Genomic DNA, 24,193 nt, shown 5'->3' with positions numbered 1-24,193 from the left:
TGAAAATTAAATCAGAAAGAATTATGACATGTATTCCCCAAATCAAACTTTTTACATATGTGGTATTAACAAATACATAATTCTTCTTTCTCACTGGGAGAAAGATAACTGTGAGAGTTACCTGACCAGGCTTTGCATTCTCACAGACAACTACATCATATTCTCTGGCGAGCTCTGGCGGGTTGTCATTGACGTCCAGGATTCTAACACCAACTGGAACGTGGCTCACTAGCCCAGGATTGTCTGCAAAATATACAAGGGGATATTGAGCCTTTTGAAATATTCAATGTTCCGTGACATCCTCAATTTAAACATGGTTTCTGTTTTCAGTAACTGGCTGAGAACTAGATACAGTTGTGGAAATTTAGGTAGCAAGATACTAAAAGATGTTGTTTGCTTTGCTTCATTAACTGTTTCGAAAAACAATAAAAAAAAGACTGGAAAGTATAGAATGAGTCTTAAGTCATAAGTCTTAACAGTCCTAAGACTGTTATATCAATAAAAATGCAAGTTACTCTGGAACTGAAGTGGGTGAAAGGTGTTGGAGTTCCACATACTATCACACTGTATGCTAAGAAATGATCAATTGCTTTGTAATGAATGTGAAAGTGTCATCACAATATTGAATAAAATCTAATATGAAAAATATGAAAAACTTTTTTTTCAGTCCCTTAAACAGTTTAGGAAAAAAAATACCAAAATAATAAGAAAATATTAATACATAGGCACATATAACCCTTTCCCAAGCTTGAGTTCAGCTTCCTCAGAAGTTATTATGCTATTACACAAAGTAGTTAATGAATCTTACTTTAGCAGTGACAAACCAGTAAGAAAACAATGTTTAAATAATGGTGTCTTAGGCTATGATCTGTACTTGAGAGTTCATCCTCAAAAAGAGCTCACCCTCAAAAAGCGCAATAAACAGAATCCTTTCAATGAGAATATATTTTGCATGATAAAATGGGAAAATACTCAGTTTTTTAAATCCACAATTCCCTTGTTCTTACTAAGTACTAAGAAAATTTTATTTTCTTGAAAGAATTATATATTAAAACTTTTTTATAATTAGATAAAATACACCTTGTGAAGTCTGTATAAGTATCAATTGGTTTGATGACACTTCATTTTACTTACACCAATTAAATGAAACTATCATCAGTAGAAGACAGCAAAGTCAATCTTTCAAACACAACAAGATGGAAGAATGGGGTCTTACAGATTGACATTTTAAAAGTGCATATTCCTGCATGTGCTCATAAGAAGAAAAAAAAAAAAGAGAAACGTTAGTAGTCTAAACCTCATTCACCTTGGTTATTTTGATCTTAATTAATCCACATCATGTTTCTGTCAAAAAGGGTAATTTGTAAAATGCTTTAAATTTGCCACACCTTTAATAGCTTCTGCTCAGAATTCTGAAAAACATTGATGAGACACATATTTGGATTCAAAGTCACCAGTAATGTACCCTCCCTATGAAAGAATTTTTTAGAATGTTGAAGTTTCTTTTGACAAAGTGACAGATCTATCCTTCTCTGTTTTCACCTGGGATACCAGTTAAAGAGCCTGGGGTTCAGAAGTTCTCTTCAGATTTTTCACATTCTCTTTTTAACTAATATGTCTATGTTCACCTGATGATTTTAATTTACTTTTGGAACTTAGTCAATTATCCCCATAAAATGTGAATAGAAAGGAGATAAAAAAATGCAACAGAAAAGGAAGACTTAACTTTGATAACATAGGAACCTCTATTCCCAATTAAAATTAGCATTAGAAGTTATAAGAACACACTCAGAAGACATTTATAGACTTGTAAATTCCACTTTCTTGCTGAAATTTTCCTTGACTGTTGGTATTTTCAGTTTTACCCCTCAACTATGAATATAACAGATGAACTGTTCCCGGCAACGAATCAGGAGAGGAGGGGGCGTAGCCGGAGGCATCGCGGAGGCACCGCGGGCGATTTAAACGCGGTGAAACCAGAACAAACAGCTGACAGCGGCGGCAGCAGCGAAAGCGGCAGCAGCGAAAGCGGCGGCAGCGACTTGAGGTTAGTGCGGGGGCGAGGGCGACATCGGGCTTAACCGGGCGGTTTTTCGTACTCTGGGCCCCCCCTGAGCCCCCTGCAAGCATCAGCCCCGAGCTGCTTCCCTCTGACCCCGGACCCGGACCCGGAGGTTCCCGGCAACGAATCAGGAGAGGAGGGGGCATAGCCGGAGGCACCGCGGAGGCACCGCGGGCGATTTAAACGCTCCACCCCATGTTATCGGGTGATAAAGAGCCTCCTGGAGGGCAGGGACTAGTCCCTGGCCAGAGGGGAGTGGGAGAGGGAGACTCAGCAGTGCCTGTGTGAGTCAGCAGTGACTGGGTGTGTCCCAGGGCAGGAGAGGCTGCAGATGTTTGCAGCTCGTTGGGGAGGGCACTGACTCCCTCCCAGTGCACAAGGCGAGGAAGGTGCCAAGGAGCTGTGAACCAGGGGTGGCACCAACAGGTATTTCCCAGTTCAGTGAAAGAACAATGGTATCTACCCGGTGGAAGAAGACCAAAATGGATGTGGGAACCCAGACAGAGCTCCCACGGAAGGAGGCGATGGTGCAGGTTGCGGGCTGCAGGGAATGCTACACCGTCTCTGTGGTGACAGGGGGCTGTGTGCGCTGTGAGCAAGTAGATGATCTGCTCGGCCGAGCGGCACAGCTGCAAAGCCAGGTTGAAAGGCTTCAAGCCAAAGTAGAAAGGCTTAGGAGCATTCGGGAGGCTGAAATGGAGATAGACTGGTGGAGCCAGGCTCTGCCCTCCCTGCAACAAAAATGGGAGCACCTGCCGGAGAGCTCCCAGGATCGAGGGACCCCTGTACTCTGCCCCTCTCAGGTGGAAAACAATAACCTAGAGGAGAGGAGTGAGTGGAGGCAAGTCTATGGCCATGGCAAAAGGCGAGTGCCCTCCTTGCCTACCTTGCCTCCACAGGTGCCTCTGAGCAATAGATATGAAGCCCTAGTGGAATACAGCCGGTCCAATGGGGATGTGGTAGAGAGGCAACCTATATCAGAGGTCCCACCACAGTCAGGAAAACCTGACGGGCGTATAGCTACCTCCTCCACAAGGAAGAAGAGAAGAGTTTTAGTGGTTGGAGACTCCTTCCTAAAGGGATCTGAGGGCCCAATATGCAGAGCTGACCCCCATCACAGGGAGGTCTGCAGCCTGCCTGGAGCCCGAATCAGGGATATCACCAGGAAACTCCCCAGCCTGGTGAAGGCCACAGACTACTACCCCCTGCTGATCTTCCAGACAGGTGGGGAAGAAGCTGCATCCCGTAGTCTGAGGGGGATGAAGAAAGACTACAAGGCCCTAGGACGGTTGGTGAAAGAGTCTGGGGCACAAGTTGTTTTCTCCTCCCTCCTTCCATTTTCAGGTGATGAAGTGGGATGGAACAGCAGGATTCTCTCTATTAATGCCTGGCTACGAGACTGGTGCTACAGGCAGGGCTTTGGGTTCTTTGATAATGGCTGGTTTTATAGGACAACAGGTGTGACAGTGATACATGGGAAAGGTTTATGTCGTAGGGGCAAAAGGGTTCTGGGACAGGAATTAGCAGGGCTCATTCGGAGAGCTTTAAACTAGATTCGAAGGGGGATGGGGTAGTACCTGGGCTTGCAACACTGGGGCAACGCTCTAGTGTTGAGGTAGACCAGGAGGCCTCCCATCCCCCTAGGGTGAAATCGGTGTGCCCAGCTCGCTCCCTGAAATGCCTGTACACCAATGCACGCAGCATGGGGAATAAACAGGAGGAGTTAGAAATCCGTGTTCGGTCTGGGGGCTATGATCTAGTGGCAATTACAGAGACTTGGTGGGACGCCTCGCATGACTGGAATGTGGTCATGGATGGCTATGTCCTGTTCAGGAAAGACAGGCCGCTAAGGAGAGGTGGTGGAGTTGCTCTTTATGTGAGTGAGCAGCTAGAATGTATTGAGTTCTGTCCAGGGGCGGATCAGGAGCGAGTTGAGAGTTTGTGGGTGCGAATTAAGGGGCACGCTGGCAGGGGTGATACTGTTGTGGGTGTCTATTACAGGCCACCGGATCAGGATGAGGACGGTGATGAGGCCTTCTACAGGCAGCTGAGAGCAGTCTCGCAATTACAGGGCCTGGTTGTTGTGGGGGATTTCAACTACCCTGATATTTGCTGGGAGGCCTACTCAGCCAGCCATCCCCAGTCCAGGAGGTTCCTCCAGTGCGTTGATGATAACTTTCTGATGCAAATGGTGGATGAGCCAACTAGGAGAGGAGCGCTGCTGGATCTTATCCTTACTAACAAGGAGGGTCTGGTTGAAGAGGTGAAGGTTGAGGGCAGCCTTGGTTGTAGTGACCATGAGATGGTAGAGTTCAGGATCTCATGTGGCAGGAACAGAATAGCTAGCAGAATCGCAACCCTGAACTTCAGGAGGGCCAACTTTGGCCTTTTCAAGCCATTGCTAGGGGAAATCCCATGGGACAGGGTACTAGAAGGTAAGGGGGCCCAAGATAGTTGGTTAGCATTCAAGGACTGCTTCTTCCGAGCTCAAGATCAGAGCATCCCAACAGGTAGGAAGTCAAGGAAGGGTACCAGGAGACCTGCATGGTTAAACAGGGAACTGCTGGGCAAACTCAAGTGGAAGAAGAGGGTGTACAGATCGTGGAAGGAGGGGCTGGCTACTTGGGAGGAATAGAAGTCTGTTGTCAGAGGATGTAGGGAGGCAACTAGGAAAGCTAAGGCCTCCTTGGAATTAAACCTTGCAAGAGAGGTCATCGACAACAGAAAGGGCTTCTTCAAATACATTGCAGGTAAAGCCAACACTAGAGGCAATGTAGGCCCACTGATGAATGAGGTGGGGGCCCTGGAGACAGAGGATAAAAAGAAGGCGGAGTTACTGAATGCCTTCTTTGCCTCTGTCTATACTGTTGGAGGCTGTCCTGAGGAGCCCCGGACCCCTGCGGCCCCAGAAGAAGTCAGGATAGAGGAGGAATCTGTCTTGGTTGATGAGGGCTGGGTCAGGGACCAATTAAGCAACCTGGACGTCCATAAATCCATGGGCCCTGATGGGATGCACCCGCGGGTGCTGAGGGAGCTGGCGGAAGTCATTGCTAGGCCACTCTCCATCATCTTTGCTAAGTCGTGGGCAACGGGAGAGGTGTCTGAGGACTGGAGGAAAGCAAATGTCACTCCAGTCTTCAAAAAGGGCAAGAAGGAGGACCCGGGGAACTATAGACCGGTCAGCCTCACCTCCATCCCCGGAAAGGTGATGGAGCAACTTGTCCTTGGTGCTGTCTCTAGGCACATCAAGGATAGGGGGATCATTAGGGGCACTCAGCATGGCTTCACCAACGGGAAGTCATGCTCAACCAACTTGATAGCCTTTTATGAGGATGTTACCCGGTGGATAGATGATGGTAAAGCTGTGGATGTGGTCTATCTCGATTTCAGTAAAGCGTTTGACACGGTCTCCCACAGCATCCTCGCAGCTAAACTGAGGAAGTGTGGTCTGGATGATCGGGTAGTGAGGTGGATTGTGAACTGGCTGAAGGAAAGAAGCCAGAGGGTAGTGGTCAGTGGGACAGAGTCCAGTTGGAGGTCTGTGTCTAGCGGAGTCCCGCAAGGGTCGGTTCTGGGACCAGTTCTATTCAATATATTCATTAATGACTTGGATGAGGGAATAGAGTGCACTGTCAGCAAGTACGCTGATGACACAAAACTGGGAGGAGTGGCTGACACAACGGAAGGCTGCGCAGCCATTCAGAGAGATCTGGACAGGCTGGAGAGTTGGGCGGGGAGAAATTTAATGAAATATAACAAGGGCAAGTGTAGAGTCCTGCATCTGGGCAAGAACAACCCCATGTACCAGTACAAGTTGGGGGCAGAGCTGTTGGAGACCAGCGTAGGGGAAAGGGACCTGGGGGTCCTAGTGGACAGCAGGATGACCATGAGCTAGCAGTGTGCCCTTGTGGCCAAGAAGGCCAATGGCATCCTGGGGTGTATTAGAAGGGGTGTGGTTAGCAGGTCAAGAGAGGTTCTCCTCCCCCTCTACTCTGCCCTGGTGAGGCCGCATCTGGAGTATTGTGTCCAGTTCTGGGCCCCTCAGTTCAAGAAGGACAGGGAACTGCTAGAGAGAGTCCAGCGCAGAGCCACAAAGATGATTAAGGGAGTGGAACATCTCCCTTATGAGGAGAGGCTGAGGGAGCTGGGTCTCTTTAGCTTGGAGAAGAGGAGACTGAAGGGTGACCTCATCAATGTTTATAAATATGTAAAGGGCAAGTGTCATGAGGATGGAGCCAGGCTCTTCTCAGTGACATCCATTGACAGGACAAGGGGCAATGGGTGCAAGCTGGAACACAGGAGGTTCCACATAAATATGAGGAAAAACTTCTTTACGGTGAGGGTGACTGAACACTGGAACAGGCTGCCCAGAGAGGTTGTGGAGTCTCCTTCTCTGGAGACATTCAAAACCCGCCTGGACGCGTTCCTGTGTGATATGGTCTAGGCAATCCTGCCCCGGCAGGGGGATTGGACTAGATGATCTTTCGAGGTCCCTTCCAATCCCTAACATTCTGTGATTCTGTGATTCTGTGATTCTGTGATTCTGTGATTCTGTGAACTAAGGGACTAAAGCAGACTCTCTCAGTTGTGTTCATGCAAGACTGAGGCTTCACATTGCTACCTAGAAAACACTTTTAATGGAAAACTTTTGGGAATGTTAAAATGCTGGGAGTATGCTTGGGTACCTACTCTTCATTTAAAAAAAAAAAAAAGAACTAGTACAGAATTATATGGTTTCCATGGCTGCTACTATCCTATTGAGTTCTATACCCCAAATGATCTCTTACAGTAGCTCCAAGAAATCGCCAAACACAGGAGTTTGTGTACTTCTGTGCCTGGGTTTATTTTATTTGATATTGAAATTCTTGGATTATTTGTTGCAATTGTTTTACCCAGATATGCCTCAAACCTTAACCAGACCTGGAATGGACTTTTGCAAGCCACACAGACTTTAGGATCTCAATTTTTTATGTAATGGTTTTTGCATCTTTTTGAAGGCCTTCACTTCACTAAGTTATACAAAAGAATAATAATAATTTAGAATAAGAATAAATATAATTTAGGCTGTACTGACATAAAAAGACCTGAAATATCTCCCTACAAACACACACAAGACAGAGAAGGAGAAGAGCAAAAACATGTGCATGACCACCACAGAAGCATTCCCCAGGCATGGTGCCAGTATCAGTTTAGAGGGAGTAAGTTGTTGTTCCAGCACCTACATGGGATTATCACCGATTATTTTAGGCAGAGAAAAAAGTGGCATAGCTACAGTGATGGTATTGCACTCCCTTGTAAGGAACATCTCATTGATTGCAAATCACTGGGTTTCAATAGATTTCCTAAGCGATATGGATGTAGGGGCGCCCAAGCTTCATATTCATCCCTCTCCAAGGTACACTGCCACTCTGAAAGGCTGAAGAAAATATGCTTTCTCCCTGTTTTTCAGTGTAAAAGATGAACATTTTAAGTCTGTTAGGATTTATACAATCAGATCAGGCAACATTTCCTGCATGTATTTGCACAGTGTAATTCAAAGTTGGTTTTGTTTAAGCCCAGTACTATTTTCTATCTGAAAATGTTAGTAAATAAGGCGTTTCTGCAATGCAATGTGTTATTTACATCAGTTAATGACATTTTTAAGTGGCAACTAATTTGTTTCTCGTTTGTTAAATAATTTTTTATTCAAATTTTGCAGTTCAGAATTTATTTCCCTAAAAATGACACTTTAAGGATATCTATGTAAACATTTTCTCACTGCAGCTCAACATTGTAATTTCTAGGAAATTATATGCAAACATCGCAGGTGTAACTATGGTATGGTTCTGACTGGGCAACTAACACACTCCTTTTTACAAGGAGACACATGGAAAAGATGAGGGGTAATGGGTACGAGTTACTCCTGGGGAGTTTCTGAGTAGATAAAAGAGGAAAATTTCTCACAGTGAGAACAATCAGCCACTGGAATAATCTCCCTAGGGAAGTGGTGGATTCCCCAACATTGGACACTTAAGATTCAGCTGGATAGGGTGCTGGGCCATCTTGTCTAGACAATGCTTTTGCCAAGAAAGGTTGGACCAGATGATCCTTGAGGTCCCTTCCAACCTGGTGTACTATGATTCTATCGTTCTAATACATGCAGTGAAGGTGAGGAAGAATGACACTTGGCTGTTCACTAAGCAGTTGGGAGAAAGGAACCATTCATATGCCTTTCCTCTTATTACTGAAGGAAGCAATCCAGGAGACCCTTTGAAGTATATTAACACTAAAAAATATTTGATCCTTCCCTGGAAGTAGGTCATGAGATTGTGCAGAACAGCACAAGGAGTAGAGATTGAATATTTCTTATTGCTCACTGAAATATAGCTTACAAACTCATTTAGGTAACTTCCTCTGTTAATGTCATCAGACAATCCAATTACAAAAATCCTGTAATTACAATTACAGAACATGATATCTAGCAATAGACGATCTAGAGATGATCTATGACTCAAAGGAGCTTTGTTCTTGAGGATTTGTTCAGGAGGCTCTCACACATAGTTTCAGGTAAGTGAACTAGAAAGTGGTATAAATTAAAGCAGACAAAAAGAGAGCACTCAAAAGCATAGAAAGGAGACGGAAGGCAAAGATCACAGTAAAGGGTTAAGGATGAATAAATCCATTTGGGAGTAGATTCTTTAACTATAGTGAAGGAATTGAAGATTTTAATACTAGAGAAATCCTGAAGAACCTTTTGCCAGAAGGCAAAACCAGTTGTGATTATCAGATAATCATAGGATCACTGAAAAATCTTAGTTGAAAGGGGCTTCTAGAGGTCACTTGTCCAGTCCCCAGCTCAAAGCAGAACCATCTTCAAAGCTATAAGGGGGGCATAATACATCTAAGAGGAAGGGAGAAAAAAAGCAGCAAGAGCACAGAGCAGTGGGTGCCAGAGACAGAGAACTGTTCTGTAGGTCTGGCGGCATGTTTGGAATAGTTACTGGGGAAGGAAAAATCAAACTTTCACTCCAATGTGTGGCAGAAAAAATGGTAAATACTTTCATCTCAGTACCGTCTATCAGACCTCTTTGCCCCATCTTGAATGTGTTCTCTTGTATGCCTGTCACTACTACCCAGTACAGTCTTACTGTAGTCTCTTAAATGTGCATTATTTTCACAGAGATTTCATGGAGAGTCAGAGAGTTTACCTTTATTTGTTCTGCAGCTGCTTTGCAGTACAAAAAAATCATAAGTACCTTACCAGTTCAAGAGAGTTCTTAATGCACAAGTTATTACTAATATCTTTCTGGAAGAAGTTACCTCATGGGATCGTTGACATTTGCAGACAAATTTCCATATTGACAGCCTACTCATTACAAAATGCTAATAGGGAAAGTATTAACACCACTTACCAAAAGAGTCTTGAAGTTTGTCAGATCATGTATACTACATAGATATGCATGCAAGATGATAGCACAGTTTATAAAGGTGTGCTGGTTTTGGCTGGGATAGAGTTAATTTTCTTCATAGTAGCTAGTATGGCGCTGTGTTTTGGATTTGTGCTGGAAACAGTGTTGATAACACAGGGATGTTGTCCTTACTGCTGAGCAGTGCTTACACAGAGTCAAGGCCTTTTCTGCTTCTCACACCACCCGCCAGTAAGTAGGCTGGGGGTGCACAAGAAGCTGGGAGGGGACACAGCTGGGACAGCTGACCCCAACTGACCAAAGGGATATTCCATACCATATGATGCCATACTCAGCGTATAAAGCTGGGGGGAAGAAGAAGGAAGGGGGGGATATTCAGAGTTATAGCTTTTGTCTTCCCAAGTAACAGTTACACATGACGGAGCCCTGCTTTCCTGGAGATGGCTGAACACCTGCCTCCTGATGGGAAGCAGTGAATGAAATCCTTGTTTTGCTTTGCTTGCATGCATGGCTTTTGCTTTCCCTGTTAAACTGTCTTTATCTCACCCAATGAGTTTTATCTCAACCTGTGAGATTTTTTTAGTTTTATCTCAACCTATGAGATTTCTCACTTTTACCCTTTTGATTCTCCCCTCTATCCCAACCAGAGGGAGTGAGCATGCAGCTGTGTGGTGCTTAGCTGTTGGCAGGGGTTAAACCACAACAAATGAGGGGAGAGAATGAGAATGAATTAAGAGGGACCTTACAAACTTTTAGATTTTATTTTGTTGTTTTATTATAAAATAAATATAAACCAGATTTTTCCAGAAGTTCAACTCACCTGCAATCTCCAAACCACGCTAATAACTTCTCCTTTTAGTAGTATATTTTTATTAATTAGCCAAATTTCTTGCAGCAGTTTGGTAGATTTCCAGTTTTATGATAATCATGGCTGACATATATTTCAGGCCTGCACATTATAAAACAGACAGATCCGTTCTGTGTCCTATTAGCATTATGCCTCAAGAGTAGATTTTTCGAAGTGAATGCTCACTGCTTTAAGGGATAACTGAAGCAGAAACATTGCTCTGACTCACCTACACTAGGGACTTGCTTTCTTATGCTTGAGACTTTTCCCAGAATAAATGGTTCTTCTGTCAGAATACTAAATATCTGTAAAGTGAATTAATTTCATTGCATATCAACCCCCCCACCAGTAAGTCCTCTGCGAACTTACAGAAGTCCCTGTCAACAGCCAGTCTGAAGTCTTGAATCTTCTCTTCCGTTAAATTCTGTGGGCAAACTTTAAAACCCCTGTTTAATATGAAAGCTTCTACTACAGCTACTGCTGCCTGAGACTTCCTTTTCAAAAGGAAGTCATTATCAAAATTCCATGGGCTTTATGAAAATAAATTCTACCTGAATGACATTCAGAATAACAGTCCTGACATCAACAGTCTTTCGTGGTTTTGTATTTTTGTTTTTTGCTTTTTTTTTTTTTTTTTAAGTTAGACTAGTATAGGTAAACAGTTATTATTATGAAAGCTGAGTGAATAATTTAACCCAGAGTCAGCCTGAACTGTTTTAGAAGGGTAAAGAATTTCACAAAAAAATTGAATAATTTTACACATTCTCATAATCTAGAATAAAAACCCTCACCTAGTTTAGGATCAGAATGACTATATCTATGCTTTTGCATCATCAATATTAAATATTGACCTTAATCAATACAATAACAACTTTTTTCCCTCATTTTGGCACCTTTTCAAGACCTTATGAGGCAAGCCAATACTTAGGAAGTTCAACCAATTATCTATTCCGGTATGTTTTTCAAGAGCAGTAGAAAGCACTCATCAGACTTCTCTAATAATGATTAGTTTTGACACATTAGAAGACTAAACATAGATCTAGGAAGGATAAAGTATACTACAGAAACAGAACTAAAATGATGAAAGAATGTCTAGTATGTAAGTGAGAGTGGTAATATTCAGAAAATACTGGGTTTAATTCAAGATAGTGTATATATGATAAACTAAATTTTCTGGCAAGGAGAAAATTATGCAGAATCTAGTAATAAGTGTAATGTTCTATGCTGCTTTTTTAAGGTAGTGGGTACTTTTAAAAATTGTTACCTGAAGTTGGCTAGAAAAAGTTTTATTTTTTTCTTATAGCAAAATTTGATTTTTCACTGATGAACACAAATCTGAAGGCAATCTCTTGGATCATGCTAGTAGTGGTAGCAGTAGTAACAAGAGCAATAGTAGTAATAATAGCACTGCAGCAGACTTAAAACATTTAGCACTCTCAAGCTGGCAACTCCCTCTGCCTTAATGAAGCAAAATTCTGCAGCTCATAGACAATGCTGGTGCTCACCTCCTCAGCAGATCAGGGCACCACAAAATATACTGTTTCTGTGGCCAGAAATCTACGTTTTGAGATTCTGTTACTGATTCACAAAGCCCTGAACAGGGGAGACTCTCTCTTCTTTGGGGAGCCACCTTGGTAGCCAGGAAGAGCCATACCCTACACCATCCTCAGATGACAATGTAGGAATATCTTCATCATACGTTCCCCCAAAGAAACAGAGAAGAAAATCCATCATGCCTAGAAGCCAATGACTAAACCAAGACAAAAGGGAAATAAGCATCAAACCTGGAATTAGAAGTATCACTTCTTGAGCAAGATGGAGTACTAGCTGCCTTTCAACAACTGGGTTTTTTTTAATAGTTTTGTGTAGGCTTTCCTTATTGCATTGATACATATATTTAAAAGAACAGCAGATTCTGCTGCAAATCATATTATTGTGATCTTATGGTCCATTAGTAGGTAACTTGCCAAGGCTGAAAAGCCCAGCTGTGACTGCCATATTCTACTGTTAATGGAAATTGAACCTCTGGATATCAGATGTGTAGGGACTTTCTAGTGGAAAGGTGTCCCTGCCTGTGGCAGGGGGGTTGGAACTAGATGGTCTTTAAGGTCCCTTCCAACCTAAACCATTCTATGATTCTATGATTCATTGGAAAGTTTGGACAGGGTATCAGTATTGTGTCTAGCTCTCACCATTAAAACGATATCAGATATCCACTCAATGAGCAAAATAAGTCTTAAAACTCAGACCTTGTAGTTTTAAAAATCTACTTGAATCTGGTCCACATTTAGGGAAATACTTTTGTCGCAGATTCTGTTTCTTAAAAATAATAGAGTAATTGTTAGCAATACCAAAACTCTTTCTGAAACTGAGCTAATAGGCAGAATGCAAGTGAGGTCAAAGATGAAGAATGAATGTGATTTTTTTTTTCCTGGAGGCGGCAGGGCTTAAGGTAACACTTTTATGTCTGGTTCTGTAATGTATCTATAGAGATAATCATAAATGTAGTATATTGACTGAATTTAATTATTATTTAAGTGTGCTCTGTATTGTTAAAAAACATTAATTTTGAAGAAAAAATTATAGACCAAAAACCACTATGAGGAAATTTTATATTTAGTGTAAGAAAAAATTCACTTAAAGGAAAAACTAAGATACAAAGCCAGCAACAAACTCACTACTATTTAACAAACGATCATCCTGCTGTCCACAAGATACAGAGAGTTAGATTATAACACTGTAACAGCACTTTGTTCTGATTTAGATTACTTTCTTTTAGATCTTGAAAAGGGTTCCTTTTTCTAAAAAATTAGTTATTTGACACAAGGCATTAAAGTTATTCTTGATTATGGAAAAAAGTTTAAAATGAGAAAATAAAATGTCATCAGTTGTTGTTCTTTTTTTAATTCTTATACTGCTATATGCCAGGAAGGCATAACTGGATAGTCTTGTTTCTTTCAGGTAATGCATATGTTGTTTTCATTTGTTTCAAAATAAACAGAAATGAATTGTGTATTTTTGCCTTTTGATTTTACTTTTTGTAAAATAAATGAGTATGCCTCTTAATAGCATTAACAGGTTTATTCTGTTTACTTTACATCTCCACTCTATATTCATTTCTCATTCACCATATGACAGTCTCATGTAGTGCTATCAGAAGTAACATATATTTTAATCTCCTACCAAAATCTTAGGAATGTCTTTTCTGGTGCAGTGCAACCAGAAAACATGAAAAAGAACTGGCAAATTCTTCTCATAACTTGCTGTTCACTGATGGCAATATGAGGTGGCAATATCCCAGTGCACCTAAAGAAAAGATATAACTGCATCTCATTCTAATTATATAATTTATTTGTTTATTGAATGTAATTATAAAGCTTTCAATATTTATTCAAAATCTCAAGGGGTTTTACATGTCACTGCTGCAAAGTTATTTCTTTGTGTAGTTTTTGTAATGACTGTATTTTCCTGTGATCCTTTCAATATCACATCACAGGGTATTGCATATTTTGCCAGTGAGGTATTGCTCTAACTCAACACTTTGTTAACTTAATCCGTGAAGCTAGTGTGAGGAATATGCACGGAGAAGCAAATACAGAAGACATATAAACAAATATCTTTGCGTTTTTTTTCCCCGATATCTGATTGTGTCTGATAGTCCTTTAGGTAAATAGTGGGAAAATATCTGCTTTTCCATTCTCAGCCATGGCAGGGCATTTTGAAGACACTCAGGAACACTGCAACTTCATCCCAAAAAGACTAGTGATCTAGTAAACCCAGAAATGTGTTTTACACACTGTCATATTTACCAGCTGCATAAGAGAAATATGTGAAAAATTCCCAGTAGAAAGTATCTTCTAAATCTCTGAAATATAAACTTTTAGATCTGCCCTGAAATATAAGCATCTATCTTGCTTTCAAAAAATCATATTTCTTATGATGACCACAGATATTCTTATTGTCCATCTAAATGTCCAGTACTTTACTTTATGAACCCTAGTAATCCCTCGATGTTAACATCATCTGAAAGCCATATCTAGAAGCTGGTTTGCTCTGTTTCTATTGAGCAGATATTGAACACACTCAGTGCAGTTGTTAGAAATAATATCTAAAAGGAGTTTCCTGACACAGTCTTCCTTGCTGTATTGCTAGGCAGAAATCTCTAGTGAAAGCTATAATCCTCACTTTGATTCTCAAATCAAGACATTCTCTGATTCCTTCAATCATCAGTGTTTATTTCTCCCCACAGCTTTTATTCCTACTTATTGAGCACAAAGACTTCAAAGATAGTATTATTTGTCCTATTTTTAGCACTGCTTTGGAAACTTTGAAGTACATGTTTATTTTTCTAACTGAAATTGGCTTTGGAACTGGTAGAAGTCCATCCATTTGTATTTTAGTGCCACCTTTCTCTTGCAGGGGCTGTGATTTGGGGTTTTGCTGTTATTGTTGCTTTGCTTTTGTTATTAGCACAACTATATGCTAGAGAGAAACCGTAACTGAATCACCCAGAATTATTTTTACAACCACTTATTTTCTTTGAGAATACATCAGTATTTGTGAGAAATAATTCTGCTTTTTCTTCTCTACATTCAACACACAGTTCCCACAAAATCACAGAATGGTTGAGGTTGGAAGGCACCTCCATAGATCAGCAAGTCCAACTCCCCTGGTTAAACCTGGGTCAACTGGTGTACATTGCTCTGAGCCATGTCCAGTTCAGTACTGAGTATCTCCAAGAACAGAGACTCCACGACTGCTCTAGGTGACCTGCCCCAATTTTTGACCAATCCCATAGTAAAACTGTTTTTCTTCTTATGTTTAAATGGAATTTTCTGTATTTCAATTAGTGCAGATTGCCTCCTGTCATTTCACTGGATACCACTCATATGAGTCTTTCCTCATCTTTGTTCATCTTTACTCATCTTTTTTACTCCCCCTATCAGGTATTTAAACACACTGATAAGCTCCTTCCAAGCCTTTTCATCTCCAGGCTGTACAGTCCCAGCTCTTTCAGCCTCTCCTCATATGACAGATACTCCAGTACTTAATGATTTCATGCCTCTTCACTGGACTTGGTCCAGTTGCTCCATGTCTCTCTTGCACAGATCTGGACCCACGTGAGGCCTCAGCAGTGCTGTGTAGAGGGGAAGGATCGCCTCCCTCAACCTGGTGTCAACACACTTTTGCATGCAGTGTGGGATGCAGTTGGCCACCTTTGCCACAAGGGCATATTGCTGACTCATTTCAACTTGCATCCACCAGAAACTCCACGTTTTTCTGAAAGTTGCTCTCCAGCCAGTTGGCCCTGCATGTTTACTGGTACATGGAATTATTCCTGTCCAGGTGCTGGACTTGGCATTTCCTATTATAGAACTTCACAAGGTTCCCATTCACCCATTTCTCCAGCCAATCAAGATCCCTCTGGATGGCAGCATGACCCTCTGGTGTATCAGCCATTACTCCAGTTTTGTGTCATTTGCCAGCTGGCTGAGATTACACTCTGTCCCATCAACCAAGTCATTAAACTGTATTGCATCCAGTATAAGCCCCTGGGGGTACTTCACTAGTGACTGCCCTCCAGTTGCACTTTGGACTGCTGATCACAACTCTTCGAGCCTGCCATTTAAGACAATTTTCAGTTCACTTCATCATTCATTTATCTAGCTCATACTTCAATGTGTCTTGTTCGTACATGAGTTTCTCTCAATCTTCATGAATTCTTAGCAGCTATGGAGGTTCTTTGTGAATCTGAATTACTTTCTATCGTTGTGTGCTATCACTACAAAGAATTCTAATTGATAGATCCTACACCAGTCCTTAAAATAGCTCAGCTTTAACTTTTTCCATTCCCAAAGGAACAACCATTCACTATGACTGTATTTCTTTCCTCTAAGTCAGTCTTTCATTTGTTATAAAACTTTGTGCACTTGCTCTGTATTTTCCTATTTCCATTACTCTTATCAAAGACTTGGTTAAAAGCCTTTAACAGAGCTAAGCAAATTGTATCTCCTTCCTCTTTCAAATAATCTTTTATAAACTTTTTCAAAGAATTCAAACAAGCTAATGAAATGTGAATAATTCTATGTGAAACCGTACTTTAAAACCCTATTACCATCAATTTTTAGTCCTTCCCCCTGCCCCAAACATAGTCTGTAGATTCTTCAATATAAAATATAGTATTATTTTGTCATCTTTCTTATTCCCTAATACCACAAGGAGTTTTCAGGAAGTACTAGTACTGAAACAATCAAAGCAACAGCTTCAGTGGTGTGCCCTGAACACCAAAATCCCAGTCTTCCTCATTGTATGCTGCTGTTAAAGAACAGTGCATGTTAAAGAAAAAAAAAGTATTGTCCCATCCATTCTAGTGGCAATGAACTCTGGTGTGCTTTAGGAAGGATCTCTGTAAACAGAAAAAAAACTCTGATCATTACAACAACATTACTCCCACAGAGGAAAGTGGTGGAACTTCCACTGATTTCAGAGGGGACATTTGATCAATGCAGAGTGTCTTATCAAAGGTTCAGAAACAACAAGGCTGATGCATGAGGATATCATACATTTGAGGGTAGAAATATGAAGTTGATTCTAAATTTCTTTTGCATAAAATAAGCACGGCTACAAAGAGCCGCCCAAAGGATGATCAGTGGAAACCGAATTCTGTCAGTGAAGTGTAGCATAAAGTCAAGAGAGGAAAACACTTCAAGAAACTAACTATAACATTTCTTCAGCAAAGCACCTCATTGTTGAAGCAGTACAACCTTTCTACAGCCTTGTAGATTCTGCTATGTTACTAGCTAAGCAAGTGGTGTCAGAAGCTGCAAATGGTGTCAAAAGCTGCAAATGCCTCTACCATGTCAGATGAACTTGAAAACTGCCACTCTCGCAGCTAAATAACATTTTGGTCATAACCTTCCGCTTATTTTTCAGCTTTAGTCTTAGTTCTGCAATTCCTTGTGCGTGGACTTGAAAGTGAATGCCATAAACCGCTGTAGATATAGGATAGACAGCGCTTAATAGAAGAGTTTTGGCCTTGATGCTGTATACACAACACACGCTCCTTTTTCCATCGTAGATCCAATTACTCATTTCGTAATGGATTTGGAAGAGTACAGCAGTGTTGTAATTTTCAAATTACTATAGGTAAGAAAATGGCCAAAGAAGTGGACACGAGGAAAGACTGCCCGTCATTTAGGCTGCCTGTCAATCTGCCTGCCATCCATCTCTTCTTCACTGCTGTCTCTTCCTTTTTTCATAACCAAATTGTTTTTCAAACTGACATTATCGATTTACTTATCTTTCCAACCTCAACTTTAACAGTAAGAAAGGCAATGCAAGGGAGAAAAAATAATTCTCTGTCTTCCTGTAACAAGTTGCACCTGGAATGGAGAATTCTAAGCAGGCTGTCTTAAAAAAGAAGGCATTTCATCCTCATTATTCATTCTATTCTGTTTTAGTTATAAACACAATCCTTCTCCATTCTCCATACCATTCTCTCAGCATGGTACGTGTACTAACACTCATTTGACTATGTGAAATAAATAATGTGTAGAAAGCTACATTTAAGTTTAATGCTATTGAGATTTATTTCTGCTAAATAATTATATTTGGATGCCTTCCCCAAAAGACTAGCGACTATTCCTTTTTTCAGTATGTCCCAATATGGCTTTTAAATCTTAATTCAAATTAACACTTACTATACACCTGTTTATGATTTGGCTTAAATTATATTTTATTTCATGCTGTACTGAAATAACACATTATATATGAAGACACTGTCAAGCACACTGAAGTGTCAGTGGTTACCTTTTTTAAAGGGCTAACCATAAAACTCCAGATTTTACTATTTACAATAGAAATTTACTTAGTTCAAAATCTCAACTTAGTTTTGAAAGCAGGTATAATAATACAAAATAATTTGTTGTCCTTATAAAATATGTACGTGCTGGTAATTCTGTAGCATTTGCTAATAATGTAGCGGCAGAATAAATTCCATTTTAACCCAGAGATGAAACAGGTGAAAGCAGATGTGGCTCAATAATGTCAGTGGCACCTGTTGCAGATAAAACCTGTATTGTGTCATCTGGCAATGACGGAACACAAAAAAAAAAGGAAAAAAAGAGAAAGGAAAGGAATATACATAGAAGTAGTTCACAGTTTTGATCAAAATCACTGCCACTGAAAGACGCTGTCATGAAGAGCACTTAGCAGGACTGGATCTATTGATCCAGGTTGGGATTTTTTTTCATTTGGTTTGTTGAGTTTTTTAACTTTGAAACTTTGAAACTGTACCCAAATAAATAACCTGTAATAAAAAGGCTAACTGAAATGTTCACAGAATCACAGAATCACAGAATGTTAGGGATTGGAAGGGACCTCGAAAGATCATCTAGTCCAATCCCCCTGCCAGAGCAGGACTGCCTAGACCATATCACACAGGAACGCGTCCAGGCGGGTTTTGGATGTTCTTTAAACTGTCCTTGCCTCATGTAAAAATATTTATCTGGGACAATTTAGTCAGACATTTCTTGACTGTTGCAAGGCTTATCTAAGGCAATGGTAATTCATCAGACTTTGAGGCCTTTCAAATGCACAGGCAAGTATTTATTGTATCTTTACTTGGCAATTTGCCTATTAAAAGGCCAGATGTATACCCTGATAATCAGCAACTACTAGGCACCTGCCAGATATAAATTAATATTGGCATATTTAACATGCAGTTCGCTAAAATAGGTTAATTGCAGACACAAGAAGGAAAGATGAATTTCTCAGACAGTACTATATAGTGTTATCTTCTAAGATATATGAAATACGAAACACAAACAGGACAAGCTGTTGATTTTGGAAAACTAAATGCTTGGAAACATTCCTGGGTAAACTGTCAGCCTTCTATCACATACAGAAAAACATGGTAAACTTACATAGGTGGAATCTCATAGGCATATGGGGTTTTCTTTATTTGTTCTGTGGAATTAGGGAATTTATGCACACAGAGAAAATTCTCCTTTATCCAAACTGGCTAAAAACCCCATGGTATTAAAAAGAACGCAATGTCTCCAGATAGTGTTTCTTAAAATCTGAAAATTATTATTTTCCTGTCTATTTTTTTAATCCTTTTTAATGTGCCAAACATATTATTTACCTATCTCAGAAGCAGCCACTGTGATGTTGTACCAAGGTGTCTCCTCTCTGTCAAAAATCTTGGCAGTCTTAACGGTCCCAGTACTAGCATCAATGGTGAAATACCTATTGTCTTCTGTGTTATGATCAATGAAATATCTATGAAGAAATAAAACAATAAAAATATACTCATTGTAGTATGTATCATTCAAAATAACAGAAAGCTACATAAGAATATTACTTTCAAGCTTTTAAAATCATAGAAATTTTTAAAAACACCGTAAGAAAAATTCTGTATTTTGGAGACACCCAATGTAACACCATATTTCATTTCTTTCATAATGTTACATTTCTTTTGATACATAACAACATTTCCACTGTGAGTCATAAAGATATAAATTGCTAGCAGGTGATATTTTACACAGCAGTATAGAATTCTGTCAAAGGTAAGATACACATATATTTTGACTAAAAAATCATAAAATGGAAAGGCAGAAAAGAAAACAGAAAGGTATTAAGTTATTATTCTTCTGCTTATTTCCTTGTCACTGCAAACCAGTGTGCTCATTCCCAGTACCTATTTTGAAGCATGTCTCTCTGTCACGAAGTTGATGACATAAGCTGTTTTGAACATAACCATTACAGAGACTAGTAGCAGAAACGGCTGATTCCCAGAGCTGCAATTGACACTAGCCTAGAAGTGGAACTAAGCAGCCCTGCTTAACTCCCTTGGCTTCTTGGCACTTTGCCTAGCAGAGACAGTAAAAACCTTGAAGTGGGTAATGGAAGCAGAGGGAGGGAACACAAAAGAAGAGATTGACAAGACGTTTTTTCTCAAAGCCGGAATAATTTACAACAACTTTTAACAAATGAAGCAATTACAGACCTCTAGCAAGCCTTCTTCAATAACTTCAGACTTGATGAAAAAAAAAAGAGGAAAAAGCTTCTAAGTCTTTTATATACCATAATTGTTTTTCCTGATAATTTGTCAGCCCTGCTTTCATTTTCTGAAGTTTTCAGTACATGGAAGCTATATATAGGTCAAAATGATTTATTTGTCCCATCCAATTGCTCCTATTTCTACATCACCAAAAGTGTAATTGCCAGCTAATAAAAAGAGTGGTGCACACAAAGGCTGTCAAGCTCAAAAAAATTAAAAATAACTTCAGTTTTATTTCTCTCACAATGTACTTATTTAGACTATTTGTGGAAAGGAAAAGCAAGCAAGCAAACAAACACTTCATCGAATGATATAGTAAAGTAAGATATGACATGTGAAAAAGCAAAGGAAATAAAGCACTAGAGGAGGAGGCAGCAATTTGAGTGAGTCACTATCACTGGTCAAAGGATAGGACACTCAGTGGAAGACAGCTAGGACTTGATGACTTAGGTTAAATCTTCCTTGTTGGAGAGAACTTGAACCCACCTTTCTCACCAGCGAGAAGTATTTTACATCTGCCTTAAAATATGCTGTTTTGCTTGTGGCACACAAAATTTTTTTTCATGCTTCCAGTATTTTCAGCAATTAAAGAACTGTAGGTCAGGCACTGGAAATTAAAGCAGTCAAAACTAGGCTCGAAAAATCTTTCCTTCTTGTCGGTTCTCCATCTTTCCTTTTGACATTGTGAAGAGTGAAACAGCTCCTATATGACTGTGGGAACTGTTGGAGAGACAGCAGACCTCAGTTCCCACCCATTTTATGTTTCTCTGGAATAAGGATTTAACTCGCTGTCTCCCGTCTCAGCTATAGTCAGAACTGATGTGTGGTTCATTAACTACGAATACTTGAGAATACCTCATTCTAAAATACTCCAGAAATGCTCAATAAAGACACTTCAGATGTGTAAGATGGCAGCTGAAGTTGCTACAAACAGGTAAGAGACTCAAACTGTTTCCATACTGAAAGCAGACTGGAGAGATCTTGATTATGTAGGGGATGGGGCAACCCTTTCTAAGAATTTTAGTCAGGAAATATTTTTTCAGACGACATTATCTAATCAGTGTGACCCAAATTGCATGCAAATAATCAAAACAAATGATGTTGCCACAAAAAGAACAAAAAAAAAAATACTGGATTTCTAATTTCTGTATCACAATGGTCATTGCAGACACACTTCAAAAAGTTGGTATGCTTCTCAGTGCTCAGTAAACTCAGGAGATGAATTAAAAGCAAACTCTTGACCAACATTCATCAGTCACTGATCATGACACGCTGAATACTACAGCTATCCAAGAAAACTTATGTTGCTTTCGAGGAATATTGGAATCTTCTGAGGACCCATTGCAAAATAAACAAACAAAAAAGGACCACACAACTATCCTGTTGGCATTATTTTATGTGGCAGTATTGTTCCAGGCTACCCACACTTCTTTGTTTAGGAATCAGGATTTGCTTTTCAATTTCAGAACAAGTGATTTTTCCAATGTCTCTGCAGGTCTCAGTCTTCCACTAAGCACAGGTTTTCAGGTTCTCTAAGTGTGTATTTGTCATGGAAATGTTTTGAACGATTGTGCCAATACCAGTGGAGAAGTTGTATCTCTTATGCGCACAGCTAGCCTTACCTTTTACTAATTACAAAAACTTTGGAGATAGATAGAGTGGTATCAACCTCTAAAAATCCATAAAGCTGCCATGCTTGCCACAGAGTTGTGTTGAGATTTGAACTTTGAACAGAAGAACCATGCTTCAGGTGGAAAAATCCCCCCCATGCCTCATACTTTACGCTTGGGAGTGTAGGAAATCTGAGCTATGACAAATAGTTAGAACATCTTGACTATACTGCTATTAAGGGAGAAATAATGAATGTTTGGTTGTGTTGGGCAAGATGGACAGTGCACATATATGCCAACATCTTTTACATGATGAACTGGAATGCTGACAGAGGAAGCATAACTGTCCCTCAGTTTTCTTGGAGACCTTATCAGGACCCTTTACTGGTAGCGCTTACAATCAGGTATGCAATGATAAAATTTAATTCCCTCTCTCCTACTACAGCCTTGTTTTTCTTGACTCTAGGGGTCTCCTGATAATGACAAGAAATATTTGCTGAAAAAAAAATTATGCTTCACTGACCTGTTTTTATGGAATATGTACTGAAAATCCAAAACAATTTATAATACAAGTGTCTTGTCCCTGCAAACATTTATTGCTGTGGACATTGTTTACTTATATCAACATCAGGCACAGTGACTACTCTGTGAGTCAGTATTGTGCTGACCACAGAACCATAAAAATAGGACTATTTAGTATTTGTAGACAGTAGCTTAATAATAGACAGGATTTCAAATTGGGCTTAAATGAGAAAAAAACTTAAAGCAGCAAGAATACTCATCTGCTTTTGTGTGTGTGTGACTTATAACAAATCATTACCTCTCCCTCTAAGTACAGAACCAAAACTAACAAATATCTGTCCCAAATGTGAAGCTTGTGTAGAAAAAAATGGTTTGATTCTGTTATGAATTGTGACTACCTAACACTTCATTTTCATAGACACGTAGTAAAAGATGGTCTTATTTTTTTAAATATGAACAACTTTTTCTATATCAGTTATTTAAATGTATTCTATAGAAGCTCAAAGATCTCAGTTTAAAGAACTCAGTATTGGATTAATAATTTTAATTGTATTTTCTATGTCATTAATGGAAATAAAGTGATCCTGAGATAACTTATTGTACTAATACTTTTACTTCCAGTGATACTAGAATAATGAAAAATGTTTCTACTTTGTCCACAGTAGCTCTTCCCTTTTGTGTGCTAATTTTTGCATATAGTTACAGACATATTGAAACATTCACAGCTTGACAGAATTTTTCTTGATCATGAATAAATAAAAGAGTGGCCCTTTCTTATGCTTTCCCATTATTATAATGTTCAGTTCTCCCCCATTACTCCAGATTCTTCCTTAAAATTGCTTTGTGTATCATATCTAAAGCAGCCATTTGCACTGCTGTGGTTCCCATCCTTCATGAATGTCTCAGTAAAACAAGTTACAGAAGATATTCACACACAGTAAGAAGAACTAGAAATGCCAGTCTAAAGCACTGCTCCCAAAGTGGTGGGCTTGGCAGTGCTGGGTTAACGGTTGGACTCGATGATCTTAAAGGTCCTTTCCAAACAAAACGATTGTATTGTATGTATGAAATGCTCTAAAAATATTTTGTACAAGAAACTCCTTTGGTAGAGCCACTCATTTTTGTCACGTGTAAGAGGACTTCTAGAACAAGTTTCGCTGTATTTACAAAGTGCTTAACAATTTAGACCTTTATAAATATCAGCCACTGATTTGTCTAAATTTTGAGACCAGAGACCAGGTATATCTGTAAATATACCATACTCCAGAGCCAACAATGCTTTACTTAGGCTTCTGAATTTATTTCATCCACTAAAAAATTTACTTTCAGCTAGATAATTGTGGCAACAAAGATAGTCATACCCTTCCCCTCCTACCCTTCCCTCCACCTCTACTGAGCTGCTTTTCAATGCTTTTTCTAGACTGCAAAAAGATATAGTGCAAGTTTTGAATTTCAAAGAGTTAGTTCAAAAGTGAATTTTTACCTTAATTCAGTTGACTGTTTCTTCTTACTTAGAATGCATTCATTTAAAAATGAATTTATAATATTGCAGATATTTGTATACAGACATTTACTCATGACAATGCTGTGTGAATTAGCATACTTTTAACCATTAAATCAGCACATCTGAGTTGCATGGCATATGTTAATAAAGAGACTTAATAACAAGACATGCCTAGATAA

General features: G+C 39.8%; 1 protein-coding gene across 4 annotated transcripts in view; it reads right to left on the bottom strand.

Moving 5' to 3' along the window:
- Positions 1 to 24,193, bottom strand: part of CDH18 (cadherin 18) — a 202,477-nt gene that overhangs the window by 31,914 nt on the left and 146,370 nt on the right. For 3 of the 4 annotated variants that reach the window (XM_068397148.1, XM_068397149.1, XM_068397150.1), the window contains 2 exons: positions 19,461 to 19,597; positions 122 to 243 (listed from right to left, as the gene is read on the bottom strand). In XM_068397148.1, coding sequence (XP_068253249.1) covers positions 122 to 243; positions 19,461 to 19,597 — 259 coding nt within the window. Of the gene's footprint in view, positions 1 to 121; positions 272 to 6,072; positions 6,103 to 11,876; positions 11,909 to 19,460; positions 19,598 to 24,193 lie in introns of all 4 variants that reach the window. The other variant, XM_068397147.1, reaches the window with a different exon arrangement.

This window comes from Nyctibius grandis, chromosome 3 (genome assembly GCF_013368605.1).
Source record: "Nyctibius grandis isolate bNycGra1 chromosome 3, bNycGra1.pri, whole genome shotgun sequence".
In the NCBI taxonomy this organism is placed as follows: domain Eukaryota; kingdom Metazoa; phylum Chordata; class Aves; order Nyctibiiformes; family Nyctibiidae; genus Nyctibius; species Nyctibius grandis.
Note: the sequence above shows the minus strand (reverse complement) of the source record. Positions and strands in the feature narration are given on the sequence as shown.